This window comes from Rhinatrema bivittatum, chromosome 17 (assembly GCF_901001135.1).
Source record: "Rhinatrema bivittatum chromosome 17, aRhiBiv1.1, whole genome shotgun sequence".
Taxonomy (NCBI): Eukaryota; Metazoa; Chordata; class Amphibia; order Gymnophiona; family Rhinatrematidae; genus Rhinatrema; species Rhinatrema bivittatum.
Window position 1 is genome coordinate 50756357 of NC_042631.1, and position 23353 is coordinate 50779709.

At 50.6% G+C, this 23353-nt stretch overlaps 1 protein-coding gene across 1 annotated transcript in view; it reads right to left on the minus strand.

Moving 5' to 3' along the window:
* The window catches only part of LRRC56 (leucine rich repeat containing 56), a 435597-nt gene that overhangs the window by 36811 nt on the left and 375433 nt on the right, over positions 1-23353 (minus strand). The window contains exon 13 of the mRNA XM_029582256.1: positions 10252-10433. Coding sequence (XP_029438116.1) covers positions 10252-10433 — 182 coding nt within the window. The remainder of the gene's footprint in view (positions 1-10251; positions 10434-23353) is intronic.

The following is a 23353-nucleotide window of genomic DNA, read 5'->3' on the forward strand; positions in this document are numbered from 1 at the left end:
CTCCCTCCTCGGGGGGCTCATCTTCTTCTGCCGGGTAGTCTGAATCCCCATAATTGGGGCTATCAGGTGGCGAGTGGCCGCGCCTAGGCCGCGAGGGTCCAGGAGCCGGGTCATTCTGGACGTACGGACCGGGTCGGGGAGCTGACTGCATCGTGACAAAGGTATGAATCCCTTTGAACAACTCCACCCAGGAGATTGAAGCCATATCCGGCCGCATGGGAACCAGGCCCCCCTGGTTCACTGGCTGCTCCCCGCTGCTTGCTGGCTCCGGGGTGTTCCCTGAGGAACCGGCTAGAACGCTGGGCTGTGACCAGCCCTGGCCCAGTACTCCCAGGGCCTCTTCACATTGGGCACATAGGGAGTCTGCATCCTCATTCTGTGTGGCCCTGAGGTTGCATACAGAGCAGAGATTGATGCCTGCTTCTGGAGGTGCCGGCACTGCCGAAGCCTGGTCACTCTTACTCTCCATGCCGCCCGTGAACTCAATAAGAGTCTGCGCTGTGCGCGAAAAGCAGGCACCTGAAACCAGCGCTCAGCAACGTGCGCCTACCAATGTGCGCCTATAGCAGTGTGCCTACAACGTGCGCCTATAATCGGGCGCCTAAGAACTTGCGTCTATAATCGGGCGCCTATAGCGTGCGCCTATAATCGGGCGCCTATGAGCGGGCGGCTATAGACGGGCGCCTATCTATGAGCGTGCGCCGATCGCCGTGCGCGTAGCAACGGACGCCTATCGCCGTGAGACGCTTCAGGTAGAAGATGATGGCGAGCAGGCAGACGAAATGGCGGCCTACTCAACTGGCCGCCCCAGAGGCACACTCTGCTTCTCCTCGGATCCTCGGAGACCAACTAATAAATATATACGCTTTACCTCGTCTTCGGCGCTTCCCGGCTGCGACCCGGGCGGACTCCGGCTGCGGGGGGAGAGGGCGAGTACCTTCACCGCCGCGCTCGAGGAGGTGCACCCGCTGCCTCTAGGCCGCGCCTGAACTCGTCTCGCTCGGGGGCCAAGTCCACGCCGGGACTGAGGCTGCCTCTAGGTCGCGCCCGAGCCCTTCTCGCTCGGGGGCAGGTCCCTGCCGCGAGTCGGCCACCGGACCGAGGCACTTACCTCCAAGGGACCACGGAAATCCCCTCGGGAAACTCAACTGGGGGAGTGACCGACTGGTATCACCGCAGGAGTGCGGGGCTCGTCGTTAAGAGATATCGTCTAGGAATTTAGTCGTTAGAATTTGGAAGAACGCTCAGCGAGCGTGAAGGAGCTCCAAACTGCTTTGGAGACGGAAATTACTCAATTGCTTCACTTCCTGTGGGGGTATATGTACCCGTGCTGAAGTCAGATCAGTCTCAAACTACTAGCACGAGCACGCTATACCCACTTGTTTTGAGTCCATCTGCTACACGCTAGGAAATTTGCAAATTCATTATCACTGCCTCAAAGGCTTGCTCTAGGTTTGCCTCAATCATCCTATCCTGAGCATCCTTCAGTACCCCACCTCCCTCTACCAGGATGGTGGTACATTTTGTGACAGAAAACTCCAAGGCTTCCACCCTAGGGAAACACAACTGCTTTTTGGCTTGCGGATCCAAGGGGTATAAGCTCAAGATGTGTCCTCCTTTAAAGACGACTCAGGCACACTCCATGCCAGATTAATCAACTCCTGGATTGCATCCAAGAGGGGAAAGAAAAAAGAAGCCTTGTGTAGGGTGACCAAAATAGGATCTTCCTTCTGTATCCCCAAGGAGTCACACCCAGCCACTCCGAGGGTCTTCAAGGTCTGAGAGATCAAGCCTGGCAACTCATCTTTATGAAAAGATAAGAGAGAGTTTGATATGGCTCCAGATCTGGGGGAAATAGCTCTTTATAATCAGGAAAGTCACCATCATCGGTGGTATCCTGATCCACCTACATTCAAGCTTAGTTAGGCCATATGTTTGACCGTGGAGACAAGCAGAAGAGCATTTGCAGCACACAGACCTACCTTAGTAGGTACTGCCGATTCAGAGGTCCAGCCCTGTAGAAATGTCTGCAGTCCCTGGAAACATTTTACCCAGAATAAGGAGGGCGGGTCTATTCCAGGCCTCATAGGCCCGAACCTGATGTCCTGAGAGCTAGTGGCTCGAGAAGACTTGGCCCCTGGATCAATCACAGAAGGGGACATTCCCATCGTGTCTCCCCTGGTCCAACTCACCTCAGACTGAAGAGATGGACTATCACCGGCAAAATCAGAAGAGGGTAAATCTCCCCAAGCATCCAGGCAGTGCTAACACAGGCTTAGAGAAAACTCCGGCTGACAGGCCTTGATGTGGCATCCAACACAAATTGATAAAATGCTTAGGGCTTCTTCACTGCGGGTACCATAGTGTAAATATGAGACAAGCAGGATGGTTGTCCTCACATGGGTGAATCCCTAGCTACAGGCTCCTCAACACAAAAAGGGACCAACAGACACCCAACTAGATGCCAATAGGCACAACAACCACAGTGCTGTTGGTAACAAAGGGGCAGACAGTCTGAACCCAAACAGTGGGTCCTAGGCAGGGAGAGTTGGTTTCTATACCTCAAAGAGATTCTGAAGGACAGTCTGGCTGAACCTACTGTCACGTCAGCCATCCCTATCTAGACAAACGTGAGATGTGAATTTGTAGAGAGAACTCCACGTCGCAGTCTTGCACATCTTCTCCACGGGAACTGATCCCAAGACAGAATGAGCCTTAAAATGACCCCCAAGATGCAGTCCCACCTGAGCATAACACAAGCAGATACAATCTGCTAGCCAATTGGATAATGTCTGTTTGGCAATGGCAACTCCCAACCTATTCCTGTCAAAAGAAATAAAAAGTTGGGTGGACTGTCTATGGGCTTCTGTCCACTCCAGATAGAAGGCTAAGGCTCTCTTGCAAGCCAAACTATGCAGTGCCTGTTCGACTTGGTGCGAATGGTGCCTGGGAAAAAAATGTTGGCGGAACGAATGATTGATTAAGATGGAAATCAGTCACCACCTTAGGCAGGAACTTAGGTTGCATACGCAAGACCACCTTGTCATGACAACACTTAGCATAAAGTGGATAAGTCACTAAGGCCTGGAGCTCGCTGACACTACGTGCTGAAGTGACCACCACCAAACATATGACCTTACAGGTCAGGTACTTCAGAGGCCACAGGTGCACAGTGGCTCAAAAGCAGCTTTAATCAGCTGAGCTAGCACCACGTTGAGGTCCCAAGACACAGCGGGTGGCCTTAGGGGAGGCTTCAATTGAAGCAGGCCCACATAAATCATACAACTATACGCTCTACAGAGATGTACATACCATTTACACCTTGTTGGTATGCATCAACTGCATTGAAATGAACTCTAACAGAGTTGGTCTTTAAGCCAGCCTCCGATAGGTGCAGGAGGTAGTCAAGCAGTTTTTGTGTGGGGCAGGAGAATGGACTTTCTAGTGAAAGGCTTTCTGGAACAGAACCCAAGACATATCCTCAGAGAAAGCGAGCAGTTGCAGAATTATCCTCTCAGCATCCAGACTGTGAATGAAAGGGCCTGGAGGTTGGGATGCCACAGCCTGCCCTGATCTTGCATGATGAGATCTGGGGAAGTCCCCAGATTGATCAGTCACCAGAAGGACAATTCCTGAACAAGTGGAAACCAGATCTGTCTTGACCAATGAGAGGCTATGAGGTTCATAGTTTCTCTGTCTTCACAAAGCTTCAAAAGAGTCTTCGCCACCAGAGGAATCGGAGGATACACATACAGAAGACTCTTGCCCCAATGTCGGGCAAAGGCATCAGAGGCTGGCTAACAGTCTTACTGTACAGGGAGCAGAGTCACATTCCTGTTGCAGGGGACGCAAACAGGTCCACATTTGCGCTCCCCCAGAGTCGGAAGATCCTGTTCACTACCCCCTGGTCCAGAGACCACTTATAGGGTCTGAAGGCACAACACAATCTGTCCACTATCACGTTCTACATTCCGGCCAGATACACAGCCCTGAGTACCAGCCCATGGAACAGGCCCCAGGACCAGATCTAGACCGCTTCTGACAACCCTGTGCCTCCCTGCTTGTTGACATACCACATCACTACTTGGTTGTCTGTCTGGATGAGGACAGTTTTGTTGGACAGCGATCTCTGAAAGCCCACAGTGCGTACCTGATCACTCAGACGTCCAGGATGATGATTTGACGTTGTGCTTCCAGAGCGGACCAAAGACCCCTCTACATGAGCTCCCCACCCCGGGGTAACGCATCCGTGGTTAGGACAATTTGGGTAGGGGGATTTTGGAAAGATATTCCCTGTTCCAAATTTGAGAGAACCCACCACCAAGACAGAGTCCTGGAGGGACGAAGTGATTTGTATGTGAGCCTGGAGGCCCTGCGTGGCATGGTGCCACTGCAACCTCAGGGACCACTGGGCTCTGTGCAAGTGTAAGGGATTGCAGCCATGTGGCCCAACAGCCTCATGTGCAGAACTGAAACCTGCTTGCTCTGCTGAATTACCACCGATATGGACATCAAGGTGACCACCCTGGATCATGGCAAGAAGGCCCTTGCCTGAACTGTGTCTAGCAGGGCTCCTAAGAAATCCAATTGAGGTGATGGGCTGAGGTGGGACTTCGGGTAGATGATGAACCCTAGCGACTCCAACACCCGGATAGCCAAATGCATACACCAATTGGCCCCTGCTTGAGAGATGCTCTTGACCAGCCAATCATCCAAGTACAGGAAAACATGCACTCCCAGCCTGCGAAGGCGTGCCCCTACCATGGCCAGGCATTTTGTAAAGACACATAGGGCTAACGCTAGCCTGAACAGCAACACTTGGTACTGGAAGTGCTGATTTCCCACCATGAATCTGAGAATTCCTGTGATTTGAAAAGATCTTTAAGTGTATGCATCCTTTAAATCGAGGGAGCACAGCCAATCTCCTTTTTGCAGGAGGGGTATCAGGGTGCCCATGGAAATCTTGAACTTTTCTTGGCCCTCAGATCTAGGATGGGATGAGTCCCCCTGTTCTCTATCGAATCCCTGCCTTCTTTGCCCTGGTGGGACAGGTTCGACCGCTCTGGCTGTTAAAAGGGCAGAGAGCACCCTTAACAGTACCTCCTGATGCACTATCGGCCCCCAAAACAGGGACTGAGGAGAATTTGATGGGATACCCAATAGGTTCAATTAATATCCCTGAAGGACGATGGACAGAACCCACTTATCCGAGGTTATACTGGGCCACTGATCCACAAAGAACCATAGCTTGCCCCCTACGGGGAGGTCCAGCATCTCAAGTACAGGTGGCTGGCTCATGCTCCCTATGATCCAGTCAAAACCCTGTCCCAGGATTTAGCTGGGGCGCTGCTGTGGCTTGGGAGCTCTCTGCTGGCAGGACGGCTGCAGGAGCTCATTCTCTGGAAACGGGAGAAAGGAGCTAGAGAATATTGGTTCCTCTGGTGGTAGAAAGACTTCCTCTGACCCTGCCTCACTGACCTCCTGGCTGAGAAGGGCAGGTCTGAAGTGCTGGCGGAGAGTCTCATGGTGATCCTGCAACTGGGCCACTGCATCCCTCACCTTATCTCCGAAGAGATTCTCTCCTGTACACGGCAAGTCAGCGAATCTTTCCTGTACTTTTGGTCGAAGATCTGAGGCCCACAGCCATGCCAATCTGCGGGCACCAATTCCCGCTGCAGTCTCTCAATGCCATCTCAAAAACATCGTAGGCTAAATGAACTTCATGTTTTCCACACTCGAGACCCTGACGCACCAGTGATAAGGTGTCTTGCTGCTGCTGAGGCAGCTGCTCGGCTGCCTCCTCCACCTGTTTCCAGAGGTTGCACGAGTATTGACTTATGTAGAGCTGGTAGGAGGCAGTGCGGGCAATGAGCATGGCTTCCTGGATTACTTTCCTCCAAGAGCACGTATCACTCTGTGATCCTTTCCCGGGGGCACTGAGGCATAGGTCCAAGAGCACTTGGCCTCTTGAGAGTGGATTCGACCACCACCGATTGGTGTGACAACTGACGCTTCTCAAATCCGGTAGCCTGTTGGACAAGGTAAACCCCATCCGCCTTCTGTTTAAGGAGGTACCATGAGGGGGTGTTCCCAAATCCTCAGCAGCAACTCCTTAAAGATCTCATGTATCGGGACCACCACAATCTCTTTTGGAGCCTCCATGAACTTGAGGATTTCCAGTATCTTGTGCCTGGCATCCTCCTCTGTCATCAACTGAAAAGCAATGGCCTTGGTCATTGCCTGTCCAAAACCTGCGAAGGTCAAGTCCTTTGGTAGGGACGGACTTCCTTTGCTCCTCTGGAGGAGACTGTTCTGAAGGGAGATCCTCAGAGGAGGATTCCGCAGTGGCATCCCCCCAGGGGTCATATGGAGCCTTATCCTCACTGTAATCCACAGGGGATGGGGCCCTAGCTGCTTGGCCTTCATCCAGAGGCATGGGCACCGGTAAAGCTAGACGGGGGAAGGGGGCTGCAGGACTCAGTGTCCCTGCAGGCCTAGATGGAGCTTCCTCCTCGGAGGAACCGGTAACGAGCACCATATTGGTTGGGGGAAGCATCGGTGCCCACTGGGCATCAATGGTCTCCCGAGAATAGATTCCAGCTGGGTCAGTAACACACAGATGAGCACAGTGAGCTGTTCTAGCAGGGACAGCACAGGCATCGGCACTGTCTGTGCTACTGACTCGATGTTTTGCAGCGCCCGCTCCACTGCCAGCTGGACTGTCTACTTCAACTTTTCCTCGAAAGTTGTCTATGCCAACAGCAGCTGGGAGGCAGGAGGGATTGCCAGATTTATTTTATTTAAAAATACTTCTATACTGCCCCTCCAAAGTTTGGGGCGGTTTACAATAAAAAACATGCATAAAATTATTAAGGACAAACTAACATATCTTCCTTGGATACTATAGGTGGATCGCCGACTGGCACCAGTACTGGTGGAGATCATTGCGGATCCCCGGCATTGATAGAGGATGGGCACTCTTCCCCACTGGGTCACTGCAAGGGCATCCCGGCATGAGCTGGCACCTTCCTGAGCCTAGCACCATGTACTGAAGGTGACCAGTACTGATGCTTCCTCAACTTCCCCTGCTGCTCGGCCTGGTCTTTCACCAGTGCCGAGATCAGTGACAATGAACCCAAAAGTCCTAGACTTGTAAGACACTGCCAGGGACTGGTCTCCGGCACCCCTATCTGCTAGTGGCATCGACAGAATCGACAACCCTACTGATGTCAATGGCTCAGTGTCTATCGGTGCGACTCCAAGTTCCATTGGTGCAGGTGCTGCTGATGCAGATGTTGATGGCTCAGACTTCCTTGACCTGAAGAGTTTCTCCATCTTATCGAGTAGAGTGCGACATCCCTTAGGGGGGTCATCTTGGAGCACATGTGGCAACCTCGGAAATCAAGCGATGCCCCCAGGCAAAGAACAAACACCTCATGGAGGTCTGTGATGGACATGGTCCTCCTACACTGGGGGCATCGACGGAAACCAGTCAAGGTCATGATGAATGAAAAGAGGAGAAAATGAGAATGGTGACAGTGGGAGGTAGAAGCCATCAAACACCTGGCACCACCGCAGTGGGGGGAACGGAAGCGAAAGTAAACTTACTGAGCCGCCTAAAAACTTGATTAAGGAGCCTAAAGGAGCGAACTGAGAGAAACCCAGCATTGATGAAACATGCAAAAATCTGAAAAATAATTGGTAAAAAGTTTTCCAAGGTAATTTTTCTGAAGGAAAAGCAGATAGCTCACTTAAACCACAAGGCGAAAGCTCTGCGCAAAATAAGACTAAAGAGGGACCCTGCTTGGATGCGTGGTTAAGGGCATGCAGTGTGCAGTCAAAGTTCCAGAATTTGGACATAGGTTTTCTGTGCGGGGCTCTATCTGATGATGTCACCCATGTGTGAGAACTACCATCCTTGCTTGTCCTAGGAGAAGCTTATTTAATTCTTGTCATCTATTTTCAAGTTTAGTATATTATCTGATGTCCAAAATAATGACAGCTTTTTCAAACTTTTCTTAACTTGAATACATCTAAGTTTATATATACACATCTAGAAGACTTGTAATCCCTGCTACAGAAAGTTTGCTTCCAACTGCTTCTACTGGAAAGACTATGGAAGATGAGGAAAGGAATCCAAAAAGTCTGATCAAGCCTTACCAGAGCACAAGCAAAAAGGCATCCTGCTTATGTGATCACCTACAGATGAATACTGTGATCAATTCAATTTCTATGACTACCACTGGTTTTCTGCCACAGTACATAGAGCTATTAAAGGAAATGCCATGAGAGGCAGATTTGCATTCCTTATAATACTGAAAGCTTGGACTCACAAAGTTACTCCAATTAAAAAAAGATTAATCTTATTGTTTAAAAAAAATTACATTAAGCATTTTGATTTGGTAAATATACATATAAATAGGACATACAGCAGGGAATTATCTACTTTACAGTAGATATTAATACCAGGGGTATTTTGCAGTGATTATTAATACCTGTGATACATAACTGGAGCAGTTCTCCTGTAACAGTGATTGATATGTAGGGAACAAAGTGTTGCGTCCGTTGGTGCTAGACGGCTTCGCCCTGTTTGCCTCACCTTATTCATGGCTCCTCCCGCTTACCTAGGAAAGATGGCTACCGCCGCATCTACAAGCCGACCTCTCCGGCGTCCCTGGAACAGCTATGATGCAGCCTCCCGCCATGCTCCTCCCAGGTACCTACTAGGGTGCACGCGGCCACCCACGTCTTTATTCCAACCTTGGCGTGAACCTCAGGGGCGTCCCCCCTTGCTGACATCACGCCATCCGGGTATATAACCTATTCTAATGTGCTAGCTCGTTGAGTTAGCAAGGACTCGAATCCATTCCAGTCTACGCTACTCTGCCGCTTCCGTGCTGCCGCTGGAAGCTCTCTCTCTGCCCTTCGGGGTAACTGCTAACCTGGGTACCCACGCCTCAGGACCCTCTGCATTACTTCAGGTGCCTTACAGGGAACAGGTGCTCTCCCTGCCTCGGTGCCTGCACTTCCTTCTACAACCTGGTGGAATCGCATCCCTACAGCAAACACCTAGCGAGTACTCTAACTCTCAGTCTATCTCATCCACAGTACTTCCTTGCTGGGAAACCTGCTTTGGAACCTTCCGATACCAACAGGGTGAGAAGGGCTCCCTCTGCCGAGGTCCCTGAGACTGCAACTACCAGACTGCCTCACTACTGCCACCTCTGGTGGTACTCTTCAAGCTGTATAATAAAGAACTAACTGTGTTTGTGCCTTCTGAGTCTAGCCTAGTACTGTGGCTCCTCACGGGGCTCCTCCCCATGGGCGTGGTCATCTGCCACAATACCCAAGGATCCACCCAAACACTGCTCAACCATAACACAAAGAAGGGGTATTTTTCCTATAACTAACAACCAGCCATTAATACCTGAGACATGCTTAAGGATAACTTTCATGTAACTGACAGTGAAATAATGAATGCCTGAGACACACAATAAGATAATTCTTCTGTACCTGATACTGATTACTAATATCAAAGACACACAGGGGCAGATTTTATAAATCTGCGCACACGCGTACTTTTGTTCGCGCACCAGGAACAAGAGTACGCGGGATTTTAATAGATACGCGCATAGCCGCGCGTATCCATTAAAATCCGGGGTCGGCGCGCACAAGGCTGCCCAAAATCGGCAGCCTGTGCGCGCCGAGCCGCGCAGCCTGCCTCTGTTCCCTCCGAGGCCGCTCAGATTTCGGAGCGGCCTCGGAGGGAACTTTCCTTCCACCCCCCCCCCCCCCCCCCCCGGACCTTCCCTTCCCCTACCTAACCCCCCCCCCCCCCCCGGCCATATCCAAACCCCCCCCCACCTTTGTTGGCACGCGCTGGGCCGGCTGCCGCGCTCCATTTGCTGGTCTGGGGGCTGGTCCGGAGGCCGCGGCCATGCCCCCGGAATGCCCCTGGGCCGAAACCACGCCCGCAGCGCCACCCCCGAAACACTGCGTCACTCCCGACACGCCCCCCCATGCAAGCCCCGGGATTTATGCGCGTCCCGGGGCTTGCGCGCACCACCGAGCCTATGCAAAATAGGCTCAGCGCGTGCATGGGGGGTTGGGGTAGGTTTTCGGGGGGTACGCGCGTACCCCTTTGAAAATCTACCCCACAGTATAGGAGTATTTCAATTGCTACTGACAATAACTTAATATCTGAGACTACAGTTATCTGACAGTGATTAATAATGCCAAAGAGACAGTTACTTTCACTTGGGGATAGGCAAAGTGAAGAAGGATGTGGAGATATCTGGTCAATGAAACCAGCACATGTCCCTCCCGTATCTTCCTTATTACTGCTGTCACTGAGGCTTGACTCTTCCTCTTCATCACTGTGAGTAATCTTTAGCACCTGTGGGGCCTTGTGTCGGGGAACAGCTTCCAAATGCCTGTCAATGGCAAAAGAAAGGGCTGTTTAGCATCATGCATTCCACCACAAAAACATCTAGTCTCTCTCTTCCCTCACCACTTCTCAAACATTTCTCATTCTTCAAACTCCTCAGCTAGGTTTTTTCATCTGCTTTCCTCTCTCCCAATCCTAATTCCTTACTTTTTCACCATTCTGTTTTGTAAATGGTGTGGAATTTATACCACGCCCATATGTACTCCTTCCAACTATATGTGGTATTTCTCAACCTCTCCTTTCATGAACATTGAAGAGAGAATATTTATTATTTCTCCCTTTTCTTTATTATCCCCAGCCCCTCCCTCCCCACACATAATAGTTGTAAACTAACAGCTGAAAGTATTAATGGGAATGTAAAATATAAAGAGGAAAAATACCTTAGTCATAAATAATAGCCCTAGTGTATCAGCTTTAAAACCCTTCCATTAGTAAGGTGGTTTTACTTTTCTGTGCATCTCTTAATTGCTAGAGCTACAGACAGCTTATTGAGAGCTTGATGACACAGGACCTTAGTCTTATAATACTAAGCCTCCATCTCAGTAAAGACATTGATGATTGACTGAAGATCTTTTTCCCAAGGGAGCAAACACTACAACACTGTCAGCATTCTAGTGTTAAATGACAGAAATTGGGGTAGTCCAAGTTCTAGATTGCAGTTGGATGAAATTAAAATGAAAATTATTCCTTACCTCGTTAATTTTCGTTCCTGTAGTACCATGGATCAGTCCAGACAGTGGGTTACGCCCTCTGTCCAGCAGATGGAGTCTGAGCAAAAACTTCCGGGGGAGGTCCTACATAGTGTCCCCTCCCCTGCCTCTACAGTCAGTAACTAGACTAGCAAAGCCCGTAAGAGACCGTCCCAGAGGGATCAAGCATAGCACTTCAACGCGAGATGGTTGAGGGGGCCAACTGTAAGCATGACCGGCGGACCCCGGGCTGGACCGAGAAGACTTGTAGGCAGAGGCGGACCGCCAGAGCCCAAGCGCCAAAAGTCGGGCAGCTAAGATCAAACCAAAAAGGTAAAGGAAAATGTCCCCACTTCCCAACCCCAGTCACCGGGAGGGGTCTGGACTGATCCATGGTACTACAGGAACGAAAATTAACGAGGTAAGGAATAATTTTCATTTCCCTGTACGGACCAGGATCAGTCCAGACAGTGGGATGTACCAAAGCTTCCCCCTCATGGGTGGGCCGAGGATAGCCCTGCGCGAATAACCCCGTCCCCAAAGAGACCGCCCGCAGGGGCCCACACGTCCAGGCGATAGTGTTTTGCAAAAGTATGGAGCGACTTCCAGGTGGCCGCCCTGCATATCTCCTGGGTCGAAAGCGACGTCCCCTCCGCCCAAGAAGTCGCTTGAGCCCGCAGCGAATGGGCTTTGGCAGACAATGGAGGAGGTTTACCCCGCCCAATATAAGCTGCTGCAATTGCTCCCTAAAGCCAGCGGGCTATGGACTGCTTGGAAGCGCTGTAGCCTCTTCTTGGGCCAGACCAAAGGACAAACAGGTGGTCCGAAAGGCGGAAATCATTTGTAAGCTCTAAGTAATACATGAGGCATCTCCGGACGTCTAGCTTATGCAGGTCCCCTGATCCAGCTGAAGGAAATGAGGGTAGGTCCAGGGACTGGTTGAGGTGAAAATCCGAGACCACCTTGGGTAGGAAGGAGGGTACAGTGCGGATAGAGACCCCGTCCGCCATGAACAGGAGATATGGTTCTCGACACGAAAGAGCCTGCAGCTCTGAAATCCTCCGCGTCGAGCTGATTGCTACTAGGAAGACTGTCTTGAGTGTCACATCCTTGATCGTGGCTGAACGCAAGTGTTCAAAGGGAGGGCCGCAGAGAGCTCGGAGGACCAAGTTCAGGTTCCACGATGGGCATGGAGGCCGGAGCGGGGGCTTCAAATGCCTAACCCCCTTTAAGAAACGAACGATATCCGGGTGAGAAGACAGCAAAATATTATTACCTTCCTGAAAGAAAGCGCCCAGGGCCGCCACCTGCACCCGGAGCGAATTAAACGCCAGCCCCAAGTCTAAGCCAGCTTGGAGAAAAGAAAGAATCTGAGCCATCAAGGCCTGAGTTGCTTGGATATCGTGGGAGGCGCACCACTTCTCAAAGATCTTCCAGATCCGTACGTACGTGACCGAGGTGGACGTCTTGTGCGCCCGTAGGAGGGTAGAGATGACGGGCTCAGGATACCCACGACGTCTCAGCGTGCGCCTCTCAAAAGCCATGCCGCAAGACAGAAGCGATCTGCCCCCTCGAAAAATATTGGCCCCTGCCGAAGTAGACGCGGCAGGTGACTGAGGCGAAGTGGTCCCTCCAGCGTCAGATGGAGCAGATCCGAGAACCATGGCCGGCGAGGCCACTCTGGCGCTACCAGGATTACTGAGCCTGGATGCGCCTCCACCCTTCTGATGACCTTTCCCACTAGTGGCCATGGTGGGAAGACATACAGAAGTCCTTGGAGCGGCCATGGGAGGACCAGTGCATCGACGCCCTCCGCGCCGTGCTCCCTTCTGCGACTGAAGAAACGGACTGCCTTGGTGTTGTTGGCGGTTGCAATCAGGTCCATGCTTGGAATCCCCCAGCGCTAGACTATGAGCTCCATGGCTTCTTCTGAGAGTTCCCACTCTCCGGGATCCAAGTGCTGGCGGCTGAGAAAGTCCGCCTGAACGTTGTCTGTGCCCACGATGTGGGAAGCCGCTAGGCGCTCTGGGTGAATCTCCGCCCATTTCATCAGTTTGTCAGCCTCCAGGGACACCAGCCGGCTCCTCGTGCCCCCCTGCCGGTTGATGTAGGCAACCGTGGTCGCGTTGTCAGAAAGAATCCTGACTGCTCGCTGGTGAACCAGATGAAAGAACCCCCGCAGGGCCAGACGGACCGCCCTGGTCTCCAGACAGTTGATGGGCCACTGTGTTTGTTCTTGCGACCAACTGCCCTGGATCGAGCTGTGCTGACAGACCGCTCCCCAACCGGAGAGGCTGGCATCCGTGGTTATTACCACCCAGTCCGGGTCTTCCAGAGATATACCCCGTGCAAGGTGCTGAAGATCCAGCCACCAGTGGAGGCTGAGCAACGCTGTTCTCGGGACTGGCAGGACCGCATGGTAGTCCCGGGACACCGGCTTCCATCTGGACAGCAGCGACCTCTGCAGAGGACGTAGGTGAGCGAAAGCCCATGGAACGAGATCGATGGTGGAGGTCATGGTGCCCAACACGTGCAGGTAGTCCCAAGCTGTGGGCGTTGCGAGCTTCATAAAGGCGAGAATCTGTTCTCGAAGTGCCTGTGCTCTCTCTGGCCGTAAAAAGGCCATCGCCTTCCTTGTATCGAAATGAGCTCCCAGGAAGTCCAGGGACTGGGACGGCACCAGCTTGCTCTTGGGAATATTCACTAGAGATGTGAATCGTGTGATCGATCGTCTTAACGATCGATTTTGGCTGGGGGGGGGGGGGGAGGTTTTGTTTTTTTAAATATCGTGTAAATCGTAAATCGGGGGAGGGCGGGAAAACCGGCACACTAAAACAACCCTAAAACCCACCCCGACCCTTTAAAATAAATCCCCCACCCTCCCAAACCCCCCCAAAATGTCTTAAATTACCTGGGGTCCAGTGGGGGGGTCCCGGTGTGATCTTCCACTCTCGGGCCACGGGTGCGTTAATAGAAATGTCATATGGTAGCGCCGGCGCCATTTTGGTTCCTGTCCCCCGATGTCACGAGCGTAGGAGATCGCTCCCGGACCCCCGCTGGACCCCCAGGGACTTTTGGCCAGCTTGGGGGGCCTCCTGACCCCCACAAGACTTGCCAAAAGTCCAGCGGGGGTCCGGGAACGAACTCCTGCACTCGAATCGTGTTGCCGTATTGCAAAATGGCGCCAGCCGTATGGCCATATTGCCATTTTGTATTGCAAAATGGTGCCGGCCGTATGGCCATATTGCCATTTTGCAATACGGCAACACGATTCGAGTGCAGGAGGGTGGGGGATTTATTTTAAAGGGTCGGGGTGGGTTTTAGGGTTGTTTTAGTGTGCCGGTTTTCCCGCCCTCCCCCTTCCCCTCCCCCTGATTTACGATTTTTGACGATAAATCGGGGGAATTCCTATTATATATCGCCTCTAACTATTTTTGACGATTTAAAATATATCGGACGATATTTTAAATCGTCAAAAAACGATTCCATTACCTGCTATTAAGTTCACTTAGAGAATAGCCACTGCCATTAGCAATGGTCACATGGAATAGACTTAGTTTTTGGGTACTTGCCAGGTTCTTATGGCCTGGATTGGCCACTGTTGGAAACAGAATGCTGGGCTTGATGGACCCTTGGTCTGACCCAGTATGGCATTTTCTTATGTTCTTATGTTCTAATATTCACGATCCACCCTAGAGAGCGGAGGAACTGAACCACCCTGTCCACTGCTTGAAGGCCCCGACTTCGGAATTTCGCGCGAATGAGCCAGTCGTCCAGGTGGGGATGCACAAGGATTCCTTCCTTGCGGAGAGCCGCCGCTACGACCACCATGACCTTGGTAAATACCCGAGGGGCTGTGGCAAGACCAAAAGGCAAGGCTCGGAATTGAAAATGCTGTCCCAGGACCTTGAAGCGCAGGTAGCACTGGTAAGCCTGATGAATGGGAATGTGAAGATATGCTTCCGTAAGATCCAGAGAGGCCAGGAATTCGCCTGGGTGTACCGCGGCCAGTACCAAACGAAGGGTCTCTATACGGAACCGGGGGACCCTGAGAAACTTGACGACCTTGAGATCCAGGATCGGTCGGAACGTCCCCTCTTTCTTGGGAACAACAAAGTAAAGGGAATATTGGCCCCGACCGAGCTCGGAGGCCATGACTGGCACTATTGCGCCCAAGGCTAATAGCCGGTCCAGGGTCTGTCTGACGGCCTCCTGCTTGAGCCGGGACCTGGCCGGGGAAAACAGAAACCTGTCTCGGGGGGCCTGTACAAAATCCAAGGCATAGCCGTGTTTTAGGATATCTAGGACCCATCGATCCGACGTGATTTGGACCCACTCTTCGTAGAAGAGAGCAAGCCGACCCCCCACGCGGGGAGTTGACTCGAGGGTCCTCCTGGCGTCATTGGGAGGACTTAGAGGGGGGGTCCCAAACCCTGGCCATCCCTGCCAGGGCGGTGTCCATGAAAGGACCGGTTCCAAGCTTGCGATCGAGCGGATGGCGGCCTGGGGGGTTGCTGCCTCGGGGGCCGAGACCGACGTTGGTTCCGCTGCCTACTCCTGGGAGAATAAAGTGGTCTAGCCGAGCGAGGGCGATCCTCCGGAAGCTTATGGACCGCATTCTCATTGAGGGATCTGATAATCTGATCCAAGCCTTCCCCAAAGAGATACCAACCCCTGAAGGGAAGGGAAGGGAACTCAGGCGAGTCTTGGAGGGGGCGTCGGCCACCCAGCTTCTTAACCACAGGAGCCGCCGCGCCGACACGGCCGCCGCCATTGAGCTCGCTAGAACCCGTAGGAGATCGTACAGGGCGTCCGCGCCGTAGGCAACTACGGCCTCCAACTGATCCGCTTGCTGACCCTCCTCCTCAGGCAGCAACTGGGAAGTAAGGAGCTGTTGGACCCAGCGGAGCCCCGCACGCTGTGCCAGAGAACTGCAGATCGCAGCCCGCATCCCCAATGCAGAGACCTCGAAGATCCTCTTTAAGTATACCTCCAGTTTTCTATCTTGAATATCCTTCAAGGCTGTCCCCCCCGTGAAGGGAATGGTAGTACGCTTCGTGACCGCCGAGACAGCGGAATCTACCGCGGGAACCTTGAGAAGCTCCAAGAAGTCAGACGGAAGGGGGTACAACTTTTCCATAGCCCTACCAACCCTTAGGTTGCATTCGGGCGAATCCCATTCTCTGGAAATGAGCTGCAAGATCGTGTGATGGATGGGAAAAGCCCTGGAGGGAGGCCGCAGGCCTGCCAAGAGAGGGTCCCCTTTCTTGGCGCCTGGGTCGGGGTCCACTGGCTCGGGAGGAGGGTCGATGTCCAACTCTTGCAGGATGTGGGGAATGAGATCGTCCAGTTCCCCGGCCTGGAAAATACGGAGAACCCGCGGGTCGTCGCCTTGTAACTGAGAGGTCAAAAAGGGGTCATCCCCCTCCGGGTCCTGGGGAACGTCAACTCCCAAGGGACAGGGCCCCGCCTGGCCCGCAGGAAGGTCCCAGGAGGGCCCTGGCTCCTCAGCGGGGAATGAAGTTCCAGCCTGGAGGGGTCTGCCCCCGCCCGCGGTGTCCAGGCGGGCTAGCTTAGGGGGAGGAGGGCCCGCCCCCCCCCTCTGCCCTGCAGGAAGGCCTAGTGCATTAGGAGTACAAATTCAGGCGAAAAGGCCGGGAAGGCTGCTGGGCCACTCCTCGGCAGGTTCCCCAGGTGCCCAATGGTGCCTGATGCAACCCCCGGGGTTGGAGACGGCCAAAGGGCCCCCCCCCCCGGCATCTCCGGCTTCCTCTACTGAGTGCCCGGCGTCCGGACCCGGAACCAAAATGGCCGCCGTTCCCGGACCACGGGGGAACGGGGCCTGAAATTTTAGGCTGGGACGCACCTGGGGCTCCCCCGAAGGAGGGCTGGCTTCACCGTCGGAAGAAGAGCCCGAGCCTGGCGTGACTCGGGGTTGGCGCTCTGCCTGACGGCCTGTGGCCTCACAGGGGGCCGGGTGCTGCATCATCGACGGGAGTGCGGAGGCTGGAATACCCCGCCCCACGACCCAAGTTGCTTCTGAGGAATTGTACCTCCCGGAAGCCGGTGGCCCCGGGGAAAAACGGCTTCGCGGGGCCGCAGGTCGGGAGGGTTCCTTCACTCCGGGGGGGGGGAGGGAGCCGTAGAAACTGGGCCCGGGAGGAGGGATCGGCCCTACCGATATGCACCCCGGGGCCTGGCTCGTCGTCGCCTAGCACAGGGGGGGGGGGGGGGGGGGGGGGGGAAAGGATAAAAAGAACAAGGCACTGGATCCAAGATGGCGCCGGAGCAGTAGGTGGTGCGAGAACGAGCTCCCGATATTTTTTTGAATTTCCTGAAGAATGCCGCACACAAAGAGGAAGGGCAGGGTCAGGGTAGAGACCCCGACAGCCCCGGCCCTTGCACCCTCACAACCATTGATCGGGAATTTCTTCTCGCCGACTAATGTGAGTTCCCCGGGAGAAGTGCCCGATGTCGGCGTCAGTGCAGAGCAAAATCTGACGCTGCAGGGCCTTAACATCTCCCTAAGCCCCGGGGCTCCCTCGAAGCCCTTACCTCCTTCATTCGCTCATACTCCGGTTTCGGATCTTGGAGCGCGACCAAAGATGTCGGCGCCTCGCGACCCCATCGGGGGGAATCCGAGAGAAATGGAAGCGGATAAGAAGTTCGGGGAAGGGGAAACCCCCCAGACTTCTACACCGGAGGAGTCTAAGGACCGGGCTGCGGCCTCGAGTGAGAGGCAGGAACGTCGCCTGAAGGAAACAGTGAGTCAAAATATTTCAAGCGATATGCACAGGCCTGTAACACTGGAGAATATTTGGGCTGTCCTATTGGAAGTTAAAGGATCAGTTGAGAACTTAAACACCACAATATTAGAGACACAGAATCGAATTTCCCAAATTGACCCTGTTGTTACTGAGCAGAAAGAAAAATTGCAATGTTTGGAAAATCGGGTAATACAAATAGAAAAAGTTCAAGTTAGCTTGATACACGGAGAAACAGCAAACGCACGAAGAATCGAAGTACTGGAAAATCAAGCTAGATATAATAATTTGAGAGTTCTTAACTTCCCAAGTGTGAAGTTAATATCATCATATGAACTATATAAAAAATATTTGATGGATGTGTTGATGCTAACCCCTGAGGAGATACCAGCAATTGCAAAGATTTTCCTTGTTGTTCAAGGGAAATCAGAAAGTGAAGTTCAAAACAAAAGTAGTGCACAGCAACAACAGGAATTAAATGATATTACAGCTTTTTTAGAACAAAGCATGACTGAACAAATTGAACATCATGGGACTCTGTGTGTAAAGTTTGTAAATGCTACAGACAGGGACAAGATTTTGAAATTGTCCCTCAGAAATAGGAGTAAGCTATTTCTCGGTCAAAAAATATGGACATATCCCGACATAACGAAGTATACACAATCACGTAGGAAGAAATTTCTTCAACTGAGCCAAGAGGCAAAAAACCTCGGGGCACAGATTATGCTATATTATCCATGTAAATGTGTAATCAAGTATCAAAATGATAGGTTTGTGTTTTTAGAACCGCTTGAATTACGAAAATTTATTGATGCAAAATTACCTATCACTGAAACCTTATCTAGGGATTTAGAAAGCACTATCTAACCTACTGAGTTTTCTTGCTTAATGTTTTCTACCAAATTTGCTCATTTTATTTCTGTCTTGGATCCCCAATTTCCTTATAACGGGGGTTTTGCCTCTTTAATTTGGTTGTATAAGGATAATATGATACGGAATGTATAATGTATAATATTTTCCTCTTATTTTTTTTTTTTTTCTTGCAAGAATTATTGCCGTATTATACGAATTATACAACTATGTTATTACCTGTAATATTTTCACTAATACCTAATCTATGACAAGCGGACATTGCTGTTTAAGTTTGTTTAAAAGCATTAATAAATATAAATAAAAAAAAAAAAAAAAAAAAGAACAAGGCACTTACCCTGAGGTGCTGACATAGCCGTGCCCACAAGTCCCCTGACACTCACTTTCCCCTCTTTTTTTTTTTTTAAGGCTTGATCCCTCTGCAACAGAGGCTAGAAAGGTAAGCTACAGAGCTGGGAAACCCTGAGTCCCCTGCTCGCATCTGCTGGAGTCAGAGCATTACTGACGGTAGAGGCAGGGGAGGGGACACTATGTAGGACCTCCCCCGGTAGTTTTTGCTCAGACTCCATCTGCTGGACAGAGGGCGTAACCCACTGTCTGGACTGATCCTGGTACGTACAGGGAACAGCCTATTATATTTATTTAAATTTCTTAAATCTGGCTTTTCAATGTTATCAACCATTCTAAGCAGGTTACAAAAATATTTTATAAAATTCTGATAAACACACAAAACAAGGCTATAATATATATAGCATTAAAAGAAAAATACAAAATTTTATTTATATTCTGCCTTTTGGCACTTCAAAGCAGATTATATTCAGGTACAGTAAATATTTCCCTATCTCCAGAGGGCTTGCAATTTGAGTTTGCACCTGAGGCAATAGAGGGTGAACAGAGTGTCTTGCCCAAGGTCATAAGCAGCAGCAGTGGGATTTGAACCCTCCAGAGGAGTGGAGTAGCTGCCTAGTGGTTAGAGCAGTGGGCTATGAAACAGGGATGCCAAATTTCAAATCCCACTGCCATTCCTTGTGACCTTGGTCAATTTACTTCATATATAAACACTACATGCAATTTAGCCCTATCGTGGCAATATTGCACATATTTTGGGCAAGATTCCCACCCCTACTACAATGAAAGCTTTGCATGGCACTTGCATGCATGAATTTTGCAAATTCATGCAAAGCAGCTCATGCATACTAATCCTATATAAATAAAATAATATTTATTTATTTTATTTATTTAATAACTTAATATACCGACATTCGTAATACACATCACACCGGTTTACAATTAACTCAGGAAGGAGGAGTTATAATGAACGAGGAGAAGGAAGTGGGAGCAGGCGAGAAAAGGGGGGAGAGGGGATGGGAAGGGAGAAAGACAGAAACAGAGAAAAGCGCAGAAGTAAAGTAGAACGGAGCAACCATAATAATATAACGAAGGTAACTTATTTACATCATTTCCTTAAATTACATCAACGGGGGGGGGGGGGGGGGGGGGGGGGGGGGGAGTACAAAGGATAATAGTGTTAGTCATGAGCAACTAAAGAACAATATCATAATCATGGAACATAAGTACCAGGGGGGTGGAAGAGAATTGAGTGGTGGGGGAGGAGATCGAGGTTTAATTGGCATCTGGATAGGCCTGCCTGAACAGACATGTCTTGATGCCTTTTTTGAAAGTATGCAAGGATGGTTCAAGACATAGGTAGGTGGGGAGTGAATTCCAGAGGGTAGGGCCCACTATAGTGAAGGCTCTTTCTCTGGTCGTGGTAAGGCGTGCAGTTTTGAGGGGTGGGGTATGCAGGGTGCCCGCAAGGGCGGATCTCGCAGGGCGCTTAGATGAATGGAAGTGGGGCATTGCCTTCAGCCAAGCGGTCTTATTTTTGTGGAGCACATTGTGAAGGATAGTGAGGATTTTATAATGAATACGGAAAGGGATGGGAAGCCAGTGCAGATCCTTTAGTATGGGGGTAATGTGTTTTCTCTTGAGTGTTGGTGATGATTCTCGCCATGGTGTTCTGTAGGATTTGTAGGAGTTTAATGGTGGAGTATGTGAGGCCTATAAGAAGGGAGCTGCAGTAGTCCAATTTTGAGAGGATGGTCGTTTGCAGGACTAGACGGAAGTCCGGGGCATGGAGAAGAGGCTTAAGCTTTTGGAGGATGCGGAGTTTGTAGAAACCCCCTTTTAGTAAGGACTTAATGTGTGGTTTAAAGTTAAGGTGTTGGTCTAGGGTGACTCCTAGGTCTCTTACAGAGAATGGAGGGTGAGGTAGGAGGAGAACCATGAAAGTGCTGTGTCAGAGATGCCTATTTCTGCTAGCCGAGAAAGAAGGATTTGATGGTTGACCGTGTCAAATGCTGCTCAGATATCTAAGATGGCAAGTAGAAACCTTTTTCCTTGGTCCATGCCTATGAGAATAGTGTCTGTGATTGCTAACAGGAGATTCTCGGTATTACGACCTTTACAGAAACCAAATTGGGATGGGTGAAGGATATTGTGGTCTTCAAGATAGTCTGTGAGTTGGGTATTGACTACCTTCTCCAGGATCTTGGAGAGGAAAGGCAGGTTGGAAATAGGCCGGTAATTTGTTGGGTCGGCGGGGTCGAGGGCAGGCTTTTTAAGGAGAGGCTTGATGACAGCAAGTTTGAGGGGGTCTGGGACTTTGCCGGAGGTCAAAGAGCAATTTATTATATCGACTAGGGGTTTGGCAATGGTGAAGGGTATGGAAAGTAGGGTTTTTGAGGGAATAGTGTCTGCTATATGGGAGGCAGGTTTCATCTTTTTTAAGATGGTTTCTATCTCCATGGTGGTTGTAAGGTCGAGGGATCCAAGACTGCTGCTATTGAGGTTAGGAAGTGGAGGGGAATGGGTGGGCTTAGTGGGGAAGCGAAGGAGGATATTAGAGATTTTGTTAGGGAAGTACTTTGCAAGTTCTTCACATTTTTCCTTAGTATTTTCTTCATGGGAGGTGGGGGGGAGATGACTTAATGAGATCTGCAACATAAGAGAATAGGGCATTAGAGTTGAATTGGTAGTCATGGATTTTGGATGAATAGAAGTCCCGTTTAGCTTGGAGGGTGGCTTGGCGGTAAGTGTGTAGTGTGTGTTTATATATTGCTTTGTGAGTGGGGGAGGGTTGTCTGCGCCAGATGCGTTCCTTGGATCTGAGCTCCTGTTTTATCTTTTTTTAGTTCACTGGTATACCATGGTTTACTTAGAATTTTGTCAGTCATGTTATTTTATCTACAGCTTTTGGGACATTGCTAAACTACCGCGGGAGCATCGAGACCCTGGGAGCACACGATCTTGATAATACTGTACTAAATTTAAAAGGTAATATGTCTGAAACATATGATGGCCAGTTAAGTGGGAAAAAAGTGACCGGGAGGTCTAACTTCACCCCCTCTTCCCACCACGGGACCACTACTAGAAGTAGCCACGCCCAAAAAAGTTAACAGAAAAAAAATAGATGTAATGGGTCACCCAATGACGACCCCCCCCCCCCCCTCCCCTCCCAGGCCCAACTTTGTCCACATGGCTTAAACCCCCACCCCTCCTCCATAAAAATAGGTAAGAGTTAGTAAACCCCCTCCCCCTCAACCCCTAATTCATAAAAGACACCATTGGTAGTATAGTGACCCCCAAGTCTTAAAAAAAAATTTAATATAGTGGGTCTCCCTCCTGGGCTCCCCAGGCCCTCCTCCCACATCCCATTATCTAAAAAGGCATCTGTGTTCTTCTGAAGGGCCTGAGAGCCCTTTAGCCCTGGGCAATGCAAGTTTAAGGCAATGGTGTCCCCATTTATTGGGAGCCGCCATTGCAATTTACCAATGCATCTGCTGCGTTGTTTTGTCTTGCGAGCTTTTAATATGAGAAAACAATGTGGCGATACTACCACAACATTTTTTTTAGGAACTCTTCCCCGTGATATTTGGCTCCTTCCATGATAATACATTGCAATTGTGAATCCAGGCCACATATTCTGAGCCTTCTGGGGATAGGGAAATACCTACAGTACCTGAATCTAATCTGCTTTGAAATGCTAAAAAGCGGAATATAAGTCTAATCAAATAAAAATATAAATAAGCCCTGGTTTGCAACCTGCTGCTTTAACCATTAGGTTACTCTAAACATTGAAACAGATGAGACCAACAAATTACCATCCATTGGATAGTTTACTTCTTCAAATGAAAACATTTTATGGTCAAATATATTACAGTAGGAATGCAGATAGCTGGGTGGCTGGATGTGAAAATCGTTTGGTAACCTACCTGCCTGGTGTGAAGATAGCGGGTTTCACGTGTCACAGATAGGAATTTAGGTAGTGTTGGAGAGGACCTGGATGTCTTAATACACATGGGTACCAATGACATAGGAAAGTGCAGGAGGGAGGTTCTGGAAGTCAAATTTAGGATTATAGATAGAAAGTTAAAATCCTGAATCTCCAGAGTAGCATTCTCAGAAATGCTCCCCATTCTGTGTGCAGGACTCCAGAGGCAGGCAGAGCTCCAGTGCATGAATGAGACAAAGGTGCAGGGAAGATGAGTTTAGATTTGGTAGGAACTGGGCATCTTTTTGGG